General features: G+C 47.9%; 1 protein-coding gene across 1 annotated transcript; it reads right to left on the reverse strand.

The window, feature by feature from the left end:
• Positions 1-1,432: 1,432 nt before the first annotated feature.
• Positions 1,433-12,721, reverse strand: FOXR1 (forkhead box R1). The gene is made up of 6 exons (XM_086676437.1): positions 12,503-12,721; positions 4,070-4,144; positions 3,714-3,970; positions 3,237-3,463; positions 1,911-2,149; positions 1,433-1,461 (listed from the first exon to the last, which is right to left on the reverse strand). The coding sequence occupies exons 1-6, from the start codon at positions 12,561-12,563 to the stop codon at positions 1,433-1,435; spliced, it is 888 nt and encodes a 295-aa protein (XP_086532563.1). The 5' UTR covers positions 12,564-12,721.
• Positions 12,722-13,472: the final 751 nt, after the last annotated feature.

Below are 13,472 nucleotides of genomic sequence, written 5' to 3' on the forward strand. Positions count from 1 at the left end.
ATTTGAAAAGGAGATAGTCGGAAATTTGTACATACTTACAGTGAAGAGCTCAGATTTAAGAGCTGACAGTCATACGACTATTGACAATACTTTGTCTTTATATCGGCTGCCTGGATGTAATAAAGATTTGTTTATACATGCAGAATCCCCGTGAGTGCAGCAGACACAAACACAATCTGATACAGGCATGTGGTATTGGTGACTTAAATACCAGAGCAGCTTTGCTGTCAGTGAAGTGATTTTCTGAAATGGCAAACAACTCTTGGTCAACTTCCAAACCAAAAAAAGCACAATCATCCTTCATTTTACATAACAGTTGCATTCCTGGAAAGTTCAGTGTATCTTAAAATGGTGCCACAAATACGTTCTGCTTAGGTATAACCCCAGGTCAGGTTCTTGGCTGATCTCATGGCCAATGGCCTGGGGTAGAAGGGTCAGTTCTTCAAGGTCAAAGACTGCCTCCTGCACGGAGGATAGCTGAAGCCCTGGGTTCTGAGGGTGGAGCCCTGTTTCTGTGCAGATCTCCTAGGGGGAGAAGGGAGAGCAGGAGAGGGAATGAGAAAGGTCATTGCAGCCCTGTGGGAAATTCAGTATTGCCTTCAAGCACTGTCTGAATGTCTGGGGTATCCCGATGCGGCTTTAAACCTCATTCCTCTCTCACTCACTCGGGGCATCTCCGTACTCCCCTCGGACCCAAGGCTGGCATCTGGCCCTGCCCTGGACACCGCCCCTGCCGCCAGGAAATCCACAGCGCCCAGCTGGGATCTGAAGTCTCTAAGGACTCCTAATCCAACCAGTGCTGTGGCCTCTGCTGAGCCATGGTGGAGACAAACAGCACGGGGAGGTACCCCATCTTGCCTCCAACTTCCCACCCCTCACTGCCACCCCTCCCACGCTCAAAACCATTAAATGGGGGTGGGGAATGAGGCTTGAGCCTGACCATCCTTTTCCAAAAGTCTTTCCTCTCGCCCTTCTCACTGCTCCTTCTTGGCCTCCTAGGAGGGTTTGCCTCTCCTTCAACAGCCCTACAAGTGATGTGCTTCCTTCTGCTTCTCTCCACTGTCCCCAGTTGATTACATCCCCTCTGTGCGCGGGCCGTGCTGCTTTGGGCCTTTGGCAGGGCTGGCCGCTACGAGCTAGCATCTCCCGAGACTATCCTCATAATCCAGAAAAATGGGATTTGCTCCAGGCTCCTGAACGGGGCCGAGTGTTTTCTTCCTTTGAGGAAAGAAGTGTAGGGGCTCCCTCGGCGGCGCGCCAGGCACCTGCCCTATCGCCTCTGGAGCATCCGTCAGCTCCAACGGCATCCCATTTCCAGCCCGAGAGCTGACCTCCACCTCCACCCCGTCCCCACCCTCAGAGACCACACACACACCACCAGGCTGCTGCAGGTAACTTTAATAAGGGATGGGCTGACTCCTGCTTCTTGGATTTAAAGGTCAAAGAGGAAGGGCATCACATCTGTAAGAAAAGAAGAGAGTCAACAGAATCTACCTGCCCTTTGCGGCTGCCGTTCCCTCAGCCTGGCCCACCTCGCGGCAGCTGACCTATTTTTCCCCTCAAGGCCCAAATGCCACCCGGTCTCCGGAAAAAGAAAAGAAACCTCCTCTGCACGTCGCCGCTCATACCGTGCGTCTCTCGCTGCGCCGCCACCCTTTCCCTAGGCTGCCGGGCCGTGAGGCCAACTGCACCTCAGCTGTTTCTCCGTCAACCCCCTGGACCTCAAGTACACGCCTGGATGGCTGGGGTCCCACCCAGGGCAGGCCCAGGGTCTCGGACCACCGCTATCCCCTCCCCTTCCTACAGAAGGTGTTCCCCCCCCCCCCCCACGGTGGGACCTGGTCTCCTTCCCCTCGCGTCAGGATGGGGGGGGGGCGCCCCTCGGCCCCACGCGTGCCAGGGCCTCACACCTGGCTGGCTCATGCACCGTTGGATGCTCTCCAGCCGACTGGAGGCCAAGGCGCGGGCCTCCTCTGCAAAGCGGCGGCGTCCCTCCTCAGTTAACTTCCAGAGGCAGGAGCGGGGCCGTGTGCCGGCGCCACCCTGCACGCTGGCCGGCACTTTCTCAAAGCTGTCTCGGAAACAGAGATTGTGACGGACGGTATTCTTCCAGCCTTCCGGGGCCGTCCGGAAAAAGGGGAAATGCTGTCTGCGGACAGGGGGGAACGGTGAGGAAAGATATGCTGTCTTTGGGAGACGCCCCATCTCGAGACGGTTGTCCCCCAGGCGCCAGGAGCCTCGGCCCCTCTGTCAAGGTGGATGGTGGCAGGCCGGCCTGGAACAGCTCTCTGCTGACGGAGCACACGGCAAAGCCTGACCCGGTGTGTTGCTTGTGCCAACCCTCATTTTTTTTTTTTTAAATTCTAGAGAGAGCGAGCAGGGGACAGGGGCAGAGGGAGAGAGAGAATCCCGAGCAGGTTCCATGCTGAGCATGGAGCCCAACGTGGGGCTTGACCCCAAGCCCCTGGGATCACGACCTGAGCCGAAATCAAGAGCCAGACACTCAACTGACTGAGCCACCTGAGGTACCCCGCAAACCCTCGTCTTTTAAACCCAGTTTACTGCTCCCGTTCCGAGACTCATTTTGTCCTGCTTCCCTCTGAGGGCTCATGACTGTGACTTGTGACATGAACGGACCAGAATCAGGCCAACCCATGCCTGTAAGAGGAATCCTGGTCAAGGAAGGATGCCGCTTGTGGATTAATATTCTGAGACTCTCCTGCTAGAGGGAAAGGGTCTGAGAAACCCCTCACGCTCACGTGTAGGCGACTGTCGAAGCTAAATGCACATCCCTTCTCAGCCGGGTGCCCCCCTGCTCCCCTGGGCGTGCGGGGACCTGTGCCAGGCAGTCTAGCCAAAGGGAAAGCATGTGAGAAACTGCTGGCGAAACCAGATTTTCTACTGGATAATCTTGACAGGGAGGATGGGAGAATTTCTGACCCAGGCGAATTTACGTTTTAAGGGACTAAGACGTAAAACGGTTAGGGTTTTCTAGACGTGAAAGGGGGTGGAGGTGGATGTCTTCCCTAACACAGGATACATGGACACCCACCTGGGAACAGCGCAGTACCAGTGTCTGGGGAAGGAGGCCTGGGAACACACTTATCCTTTCAGACCCAGATGGGGGAACTGAGGCAGCAGCTCAGGGCCAGGGGCAGCTTGGAAGGTGTCAGTCTGAGGGCCCTGACCCCCTCCCGTCCCGTCCTTACAGGGCCCCCCCTCCCCGGGGCACGTACCGAGTGAAACTGTAGATCTGTTGCACGTTGAGGCCACAGGGGGCACTGTTTCTTAATGCCAGTGCAATGAGGTGGAAGTAATTGAGAGGGGGCCGGGACCAGAGCCTCCCCTCTTGGCTGCTGGCTTGCCGAAACCTCCGACTTTGGAGGGGGGCCCTTTTGTGAGGGGACGGGAGAGCCACAGAGGAGCTGTCATCCTGGTCCTCAGCCTCCTCCTCTTCTGTGAGCTAGAGGAGCACAGAGTAGGAACTGGTCCTAACCCCACCGCCTCTACTCCAGGGGTGCAGTGGCAGGGAGGGAGAGTGGTAGGGGGCCCTCATCGGGGCTTCTCCCCAACCCAAGGGCACGGCCTATTTCTGAACCCGTTAACCCTTGGTGGTCCCTAAGGATCCCTCTCTGATCGCATCATCCCTGCACCCTCCCTGCCTACAGCCCAAGTCCAGCCCAAGTCCAGCCCAGGACCCCAGAAACTCCTACCTCCCAGTTGCTGGGGGAAGAGGCAAACCGCTTCTGAGGGGGAGACTGCTCGCTGGAGGGCGAGGATGGTGGCAGTGACTCCACCGCCGTGGCCTCTGAGCAGCTGGCAAAGTCTTCCTCTTTGGGGGCTGGCTGAGGGGAGGGGAGTGCGCCTGGGAGATCCTCTCCCTTATGAGGTTCTGGGACCTCCAGCTTTCCGGGGGGATACACGATGCTGGGGTTTACCCACATCCACAGGTTGGGCTCAAGAGCTGGGCCTGTGCAGAGAAAAATGAGATTGTGCGCCATAGCTCACTGGCTTTGGGGTCCGGCCCAGGCCGCATGACCATGCCAGAGAACCCACTACCCCCACTCACCATCTTGATCAGAGTTGGGCGTTTTTCCCACAGGTACTTTTGGTGGTTCAACTATTCGAAGTCTATACCTGGCAACTGGCAAAAAGAAAGACAGAAGAGGGTCAAAATGTCCTAGTATTTCCACTGTGGCCCCAGGGTCCTGGACCACGTGGCTGTGGGCCCTCCCTGGGGCGTTATGACACCATATTCGACTTCTCTGACCTCGTTCCACATACACTGTCCCTGAGCCAATTCATGAATGCCTGTGGCCTCAGCCATTATCTATCAACGTAGGGCTTCCAAATCCGTACCTCCGGCCCAGACTCCTCTGCTTGCCCGTAAGTACCACTGGGCCTTGGAGATCTTTCCTTGCATAACCCGCAGGTACTTCAGACTCCACATTCCTGCAACTAAACTCCACCTTCCTGCTCTCCCTCCTGTATTCGTCTCCGCAAGTGGCACCACCATCTAACCGAACTGGCTTGGGTCAGGAACTCGGAAGTGTTCTTGCCTTCTCTTTCCCATCCAGCCACACCCAGTCAATCCCCAAGTCCAGCCATAACCCGAATGGTCTGTTTATCTGCTTTTCTCCAACTTAGTCCCCCTGCAGCTGGAGCATCTTCCTAAAATATTAATGCAATCCTGTCACCTTTCTGCTTAAACACTTTTGATGGCTTTCTATGACCCTTGGGCCAAACTGAAGTTTCTTGGGACAGTCTGCAAGGCCCTGGCTCCTCATCAGTGTTGGGTCATTCCTCCCAGGCTCTCCAGGTCTCCAACAGACCACACTCTAGATCCCGGGCCTCCCAACAAACTATTGTGTCTTTGCCAGATACACTCTTCTCTCTTCCCGCTGCCCTAGTTAATTGCTATTCACTCATCATGTCTCTGTTGAAACATCTTTCTAAAGCAGGCCTTCTCTGCCTGTCCAAACACTTCCCTAACACACATTTTATCCTAATTACTTTGCTTAGAGCCAATCACCAGGACTGTCTTTTTCACTGCCTGGCACATGGGAGGAGCTCAGCTTAACCTGGAGGAGCTCAGCTTAACTGGATGAATGAATACGTGGTGGGCTAAGAGTGAATCATACGTTTTCACTCATCTTGAGAAACTTAACGGAAGACCATGGGGGAGGGGAGGGGGAAAAATAGTTATAAACAGAGGGAGGGAGGCAAACCACAAGCGACTCTTAAATACAGAGAACAATCTGAGGGTTGATGGGGGGCTGGGGGAGACGGGAAAATGGGTGATGGGCACCGAGGAGGGCGCTTGTTGGGATGAGCACTGGGTGTTGTATGTAAGTGAAAAACCAGGGGAATCTACCCCAAAACCAAGAGCACACTTTACACACTGTATGTTCACCAATTTGAGAATAAATTATATTTAAAAAATTATAAAATCATTTGTGAAAACTAAAAAAATATCTGTATGATAATGTTCAGAGCAGCTTTAATCGTATTAGCCAAAAACCAGAAGTGACCCAGATGTCCTCCAGTGGGTGAACTGTAAACAAACTGTGGTCCCTCTGTACCATGAAATACTAAAAAATAAAAAGGAACAGTAAAAGAAAAAGAGTAAATCGAGTGTATATTAGAGCTATCTGCTTGGCCCTATGCTGGCTCCTTGGGGGTTAGTGGCAACTATTTCCACCTCACCCCCCCCCCCAAAAGGACCCCTTGGGTGTCATCATACTGCAGTTGAATCTAGGTTTTTGTCTGGAAAATGATGATATACTTATTAGAGAGCTCAGTAATTAGAAAGAATGCCCATTTCATTAATAATAATGTCCAACATAGTATTGAAAAGAGGAAAAAGTAGAAAGAGATATAAAGTCAGAAAGAAAAAGATATAAAGTCAGAAAGAAAAAGGCAAAACTAGCATTATTTATAGAAAAATATGTTAAGACAGAAACCATACAAAATCGATAGACAAATTATCTGAACCGACAAGAGCCTAGAAAGTTGGCTAGATATAAGAACAAATACTAATCACTGTTCCTCCATAGCTGCATGAAGAAACTGGAAAAAATAAAAATTTTTTTTTTAATTTAATTTAATTTATTTATTTTTAAATTTACATCCAAATTAGTTAGCATATAGTGCAACAATGATTTCAGGAGCAGATTCCTTAGTGCCCCTTACCCTTTTAGCCCATCCCCCCTCCCACAACCCCTCCAGCAACCCTCTGTTCTCCGTATTTAAGAATCTCTTATGTTTTGTCCCCCTCCTTGTTTTTATATTATTTTTGCTTCCTTTCCCTTAGGTTCATCTGTTTTGTCTCTTAAAGTCCTCATATGAGTAAAGTCATATGATATTTATCTTTCCCTGACTAATTTCACTTAGCATAATACCCTCCAGTTCCATCCATGTAGTTGCAAATGGCAAGATTTCATTCTTTTTGATTGCCGAGTAATACTCCATTGTATATATATACCACATCTTCTTTATCCATTCATCTATCGATGGACATTTGGCTATTTCCATAATTTGGCTACTGTTGATAGTGCTGCTATAAACATGGGGGTGCACGTGTCCCTTCGAAACAGCACACCTGTATCCCTTTGATAAATAGTAGTGCCATTGCTGGGTCATAGAGTAGTTCTGTTTTTAGTCTTTTGAGGAACCTCCATACTGTTTTCCAGAGTGGCTGCACCAGCTTGCATTCCCATATAAAAAAATTTTTTTTAGAGAAGGTACTGTTTGTACACTGAAAACTATAGAAAGCTTATGAAAGAAATGGAAGAAGACACACACACACACACACACACACACACAAAGAAAAAATATCCCATACTCCCGGATAGGAAGAACAAATATTGTTAAAATGTCGATACTACCCACAGCAATCTATGTATTGAATGCAATACCTATCAAAATAACACCAGCATTCTTCACAGAACTAGAGCAAACAATCCTAAAATTTGTATGGGACCAGAAAAGACCCCAAATAGTCAAAGCAATCTTGAAAAAGAACACCAAAGCAGGAAGCATCACAATCCCGGACCTCAAGCTGTATTACAAAGCTGTAATCATCAAGACAGTATGGTACTAGCACAAAAACAGACACTCAGGTCAATGGAATAGAGAACCCAGAAATGGACCCACAAACGTATGGCCAACTAATCTTTGACAAAGCAGGAAAGAATATCCAATGGAATAAAGACAGTCCCTTCAGCAAGTGGTGCTGGGAAAACTGGACAGCGATATGCAGAAGAATGAACCTGGACCACTTTCTTACACCAGACACAAAAAGAAACTCAAAATGGATGAAAGACCTCAATGTAAGACAGGAAGCCATCAAAATCCTCGAGGAGAAAGCAGGCAAAAACCTCATTGGCCTTGGCCACAGCAGCTTCTTACTCAACCCATCTCCAGAGACAAGGGAAACAAAAGCAAAAATGAATATTGGGACCTCATCAAAATAAAAAGCTTCTGCACAGCTAAGGAAACCATCAGCAAAACTAAAAGGTAACCGATAGAATGGGAGAAGGTATTTGCAAATGACATATCAGATAAAGGGTTAGTATCCTAAATCTATAAAGAACTTATCAAACTCAACACCTAAAAAACAAATCATCCAGTGAAGAAATGGGCAAAAGACATGAATAGACACTTCTCCAAAGAAGACATCCAGATGGCCAACCAACACGTGAAAAAAATGCTCAACATCACTCATCATCAGGGAAATACAAATCAAAATGTCATAATGGCTAACATTAACAACTCAGGCAACAACAGATGTTGGCAAGGATGTGGAGAAAGAGGATCTCTTTTGCACTGCTGGTGGGAATGCAAACTGGTGCAGCCACTCTGGAAAGCAATATGGAGGTTCCTCAAAAAATTAAGAATAGAACTACCCTACAACCCAGCAATTGCACCACTAGGTATTTATCCAAGGGATACAGGTGTGCTGTTTCGAAGGGACACATGCACCCCAATGTTTATAGCAGCACTATCCACAATAGCCAAAGTATAGAAAGAGCCCAAATGTCCATCAATGGATGAATGGATAAAGATGTGGTGTGTATACACACACACACACACACACACACACACACACACACACACACACACACTGGAGTATTACTCAGCAATCAAAAAGAATGAAATCTTGCCATTTGCAACTACATGGATGGAACTGGAGGGTATTATGCTAAGTGAAATTAGTCAATCAGGGAAAGACAAATATCATATGGCTTTACTCATATGAGGACTTTAAGAGACAAAACAGATGAACATAAGGGAAGGGAAGCAAAAATAATATAAAAACAGGGAGGGGGACAAAACATAAGAGATTCTTAAATATGGAGAACAGAGGGTTACTGGAGGGGTTGTGGGAGGGGAGATGGGCTAAATGCGTAGGGGCACTAACGAATCTGCTCCTGAAATCATCGTTGCACTACATGCTAACTAACTTGGATGTAAATTTAAAAAATAAATTAAGTTTTTTAAAAAAGGTACTGTTTGCAGTAGCAACCAAAAGTATACAGTATTCAGGAGTTAACCCATCAAAGAACGAACTAGACCTTCATGGGAAAAAGATGCAGTCACTATTTAAGGACATGAAAGCCTTGAATAAATGAAGACATAATACGTATTAAAAGATACCAATTACCCTCAAATTAATCTATACATTTTATGTAAATATTATAATACATAAAAATTAAAATGTTCTGCAGAGTAAAACCACGAACAACAACAAAAAAATCAATAGACAACAAAAAAAGCCAGAAAAGAAAATTTCAACTCCTAAAGTTCTCAGCTCTCTACCAGACAATCTTTCACTTACTGACTTGCAGAAGCTAACACAAACCTATAAGTGGGCAAAAGATATAAATCAGTATTCATAAGGAAGGGATACCTGAATTACTAACAAGATGTTCTTGGCCTAACTAGTAACAAGAACACAATAAAATAATGAGATAACACTTTACATCATACTGACAAATATGAAAACAGATAATCCCAAGTGTTGGCAAAGATGCAGGGAACTAGAAAAGAATCCTTTCTCATACTGCAGATCTGAACAGCAGCTGGTGCTATCACAGTGAAGGGCTGATTCAAGACATCAAGGTCTACTCCTGGGTGTGTCTATTCAAGTCTGTAGGGGAACTTATATGCTAATCTTCTGTGGTATGATCAGTTGGGTGTAGACATTGATTAACTGATTTAACAAATTAAAAATCTTAAGTTTATTTATTTTGAGAGAGAGAGAGCAAGTGGGGTAGGGGTAGAGAGAGAGAGGAGAGTGAGAGAATCCCAAGCAGGCTCTGCACCGTCAGCACCGAGCTCATGCAGGGCTCGGACTCACAAACTATGAGATCATGACCCGAGCCAAAATAAAAAATCGGACGCTTAACAGACTGAGCCACCCAGGTGCCCCGATTTAATAAACAAATTAAACAAACATACTTCACCTATCTTTCCAGCTAACTCTCTCCCCACTCCAACTATCCTTGGATACCATGATATCACCAATCCGTTGGTCTATGGCTTTGGAGTACTCTTTGGTAGAGTTGGATTTAATCGGGGTGGTGGTTTGGCCAAGCAAGTGCTCCAGAGCCAGAGAGGGTCAAAGGAATTGATGGAGAGCATGTTTGACCACGGGATTACAGGTTGGTTAAAAAAGGAAAAACACCCAGGGCTCAAGAGCAGGAAAAAAAAAGGGTGACATCAACAGGTTGGTGATCTCAGGGAGATCAGAGCATAGTGTCTCTGTTTCCCTCCCTCCCTCCCTGGCACAGATGCTCTTGAGCCTTCTCAGGGATAATGTTCCAACCAACCACTCCTCTATTTCCTGTTATTTGTGTGTGTGTGTATTTACTACTGGATCATTCTTATTAGCATTCAAATATGATGTTAATTCTCTCATCTTATTGAAAAGACCTTTTGCCCTGGTTTTCTGTGCCAGGCCACTGCCCTATGTTTTTGCTTTCTTTTGAGGCAGAACTCCTCAAAAGAACTACCTATTCTTTCGGACCCCACTTCCCCTCCTTCCACCCTTAAGCCCTTGCCAATCAGGCTTTCGTCTCCACCACCCCACCATCATCATGGTCACCGATGATGTCTGCTTTGCTAAACCAAATTGTCCGTGTACCTCCCACCTGACCTCACAGGGGTAGTCCTCTCATCTGACCGGTCCTTCCATGACACACTTTTTTCACTTGTTTCCAGGAAACCACGGTTTCTTGGTTTTGATTCTCAATGGTCATTTCCTTAGTTTGGGCTGGTTATCTCTCTTCTCTCCAGTATCTTTACAATGGAATGTCCCCAGGGCTCATGTTTGGTCCTTCTCTCTCTTCTCTCTTCTCGTCCTTTAAACGCCACCCACATACCAAGGACTCTCAAAAGAAACCTCTCTCCGGTACTCCAGACTTACACGTCTACCTGCTCACTCAACATTTTTGCTTGGAAATCTAAAAAGTATCCTCAAACTCAGCAGGTCCCGAACAGAATTCCTGATCTTTCTCTCTGTCCGACCAGAAGCTTCCCCCATCTCAGTACTCCATCCTTTCACTGGATCAGCCAAAAACTTTGGAGGAGTCATCTTCTCTCTTTCATACACTCCACATCCGATCCATCAGCCACCCCAGCAGGGTGGCTGCCTTCTCTGCCTTCTCTGCCACCACCCTAAGGGTCCAGCCTACCACCATCTCTGGTCTGGATTACAGTAGTAGCCTTCTAGTCTGCTGGCTTCTTCTACGTTTACAATGTACCCTCAACACAGCAGCCGAAGTGATCTTTACCAAGTATAGATCATGCAGGATTGGGTTACCTAATTTGCAGAGCCCAGTGCAAAGTGAGAATGAGGGGTTCCTTGTTCTAAAATTAAAATGATCTCAAGTTAGAAATTATCCTCCTATATATCCTGTAATAGAAACTATTCCTCCGGCAGAGGAAGCAACTACATGGGTCACACACTTGGGAAGCCTGAATCATGGCACTCCACTGCTCAAAACCTTTCAACCTCAAAGTCAACCCCAAAGTCCTTAGAGTGGAAGATGGGCTTGTCCTGATCTCTGCTCCACATGCTCTGAACTTCCCTCTGTATTTACTTTCCTCCAGCTTCACTGGCCTCTTTCCTGCGCCTCCAACACTCCAGACATATTCCTTCCTTAGGACTTTTGCCCTGGCTATTTCTTCTGCCTGGGAAACTTTTCCTCTAAATACCCTTCAACTCTCTGCTCCAAGGTTATGTTCCCAAGGAAGCCCAACCTGATGACCCTATTTAAAACCGTGGCTGTCGCCACCTCCCCACATTCCTGAGCCCTCTTACTGTATCCTTTCTCCCCCATCTCAGTTATCACCTTATACTATAGATATATTTTTATGTGGATTGTCTGCCCCCAGTGGAACGTAGGCTCCATATAGATTGTTCTGTTCATTATGTACCACGAGTGTCAAGAACACTGCCTAGCAAATTACAAGTGCTCAATAAATATTTGTTAATCAACGAAGATACAGGAATTCCTTAGCATTACTTATGGTGGCAGAGAGCTGGAGGCGATCCAGGTCTCCATCAGCAAGGTACATGCAAAAGGTAGTATATGCAGATAACAGAATACCACCCAGCCATCAGAAATAATGAACCAGACCTTCGTGTAGCAACCTGAGTAGCTCTCAAAAACAATGCGAGTAGGCACAAAAAAGCAATGAGCATTAAGTAAATGAAGGTCGTCTATAAACATAAAATAACGTTAAATCGTTTTCAAAGATAAACCTATCTAAAGACATTAAATCACTTAGGGTAGATACAAGGGAGTGTGCGAGGTGATGGAAGGCAGGGTGGGGGTGGAGGTGGGTGCACTGAAGTGGGGGTAAGGGGTTAATCCAAGGACCTTGCCTGACCAGATGGCAATAATATACCACGAACGTAGGAGGGGATCGTCTTTGCCTCTGCCTTGGAGGTCCAAAGAAAAAAATCATTTTTTTAAAAGACCATAACGGTCAACCATCCGTTTGGCAAATATCGAGCACCTCTAGGTGTCAGCCAATGTACTAACGGGGGTGGGGGTGGGGGTACAGCCTCGAACAAAACCGATAACATTTTAAAAACAGAACGAGTAAAATGTTTGTGGCGCGCCAAATGGCGGTAGGCACCATGGGAAAAGGGCCGAGGTGAGGCCTAGAAGGTTCTGGGACGCAGCGGACGGTGGGGGTGGAGGTGCCAGGCGGTGTGCTGTGGCAGGACCCACTTCCTGGGGGCTCTGGGTCGAGGCCAGTGTCGCCATGGCCCGGGTTGGGGTGGGGGTGGGGCGCCGAGGGGCTCCCGCTCGGCCGCGGTGGGGGGAGGGGGGGGCGCGGGATCCCGAAACCGCACTCGGGCGCCCAGCTAGTCCGCCGGGCCGAAGGTGGGGGGGCTGGGGGCCAAGGGGCCGGGAGCCCCGCGAACACCCCACCCGGGCGCCCACCACGCCCCTCCCCCACGCCTCCCCGCCCCCCACGCACTCACGGTTCTGCTCGGCCAGGGGCAGGTGCGCCGTGGTGAAGGCCAGGAACGACTCGTTGCCCATGTCCCAGTCCAGCAAGCCCGGAACCTGGCCATGGAGGCTGGCCCAGAGGTCGAGGTGCTGGAGTTTCAGGTCCACCTTCAGGGAGAGGAGAGGTCGCCCGGCAGGGGGTGGGAGAGTCCGGGGCTGAAGGCCTCGCACCACTTCCTCACTTCCACGGGCTCGATCTGGTTAGTTGGCGCCAGCTCAGGTGTGGAGAGTCCCCAATTTGACGCCTTTAATCGCCTCTGGCCTCCACCCGGTACTCATGCGACGTCTCTCCTCAACCCCCTACGCTTTCATTTGGGGGCTTGGGGACCCTGGGGGTCCAGAAGGGAGGGATCCCAGGCTCTCTTTCCGCTATGCATTTGCACAAAGCTCTTCCTGTGTTTAGTAAGTTTCTCTACCACTTAAGAATGATCCCGTGATAGTATTAATAGCTACTTTCTGATAGATTTTATGGCTTATCGAAGATCTCATCCGTAGCACCTATGGCGATAGGATTGGAGGGTGGTTTGTTTTGTTTTTTAATTTGGTTTTTAATCATTTCGAATTTACAGAAAAATGCCAAGAATAGTATAAAAAAATTCCTGTATGCCTAAATCCTATAATCCACCAATGACACTAATTATCAACATTTTATCACATTAAAATTTTTCTTTCCATATAGAAGACATCGTTGTTGTTTTGTTGTTGTTTTCTGAACTATTTAAGAGTAATTTACAGACAATGCCCCTTTCCTCATAAATACTTCAGCGTGTGTTTCCTAAAAACAGGGATACTGGCCTATATCACCAGAAATGAGAACATAATCAAAACCAGAAAATTGAACATTGATTCAGTACTTTATTTAACATACAGATTCCATTCAAATTTCACTAATCATCCCAATGATGTCCTTTATATAAATTTTTTCTCTGGTCTAGGATCGAG

Source organism: Puma concolor, chromosome D1 (genome assembly GCF_028749965.1).
Source record: "Puma concolor isolate L17-30 chromosome D1, mPumCon1.1.hap2, whole genome shotgun sequence".
Taxonomy (NCBI): Eukaryota; Metazoa; Chordata; class Mammalia; order Carnivora; family Felidae; genus Puma; species Puma concolor.

Bases quoted from the DNA above. Each gene is read 5' to 3' on its own strand.
- FOXR1 (XM_086676437.1), bottom strand. From the start codon at position 12,563: ATGGGCAACGAGTCGTTCCTGGCCTTCACCACGGCGCACCTGCCCCTG. The intron at 4,145-12,502 runs GTGAGTGCGTGG...TCTTTTTGCCAG, and splicing joins GCCCCTGGCCGAGCAGAACC to TTGCCAGGTATAGACTTCGA. The intron at 1,462-1,910 runs GTGTGAGGCCCT...CTTTTCTTACAG, and splicing joins ACGGTGCATGAGCCAGCCAG to ATGTGATGCCCTTCCTCTTT.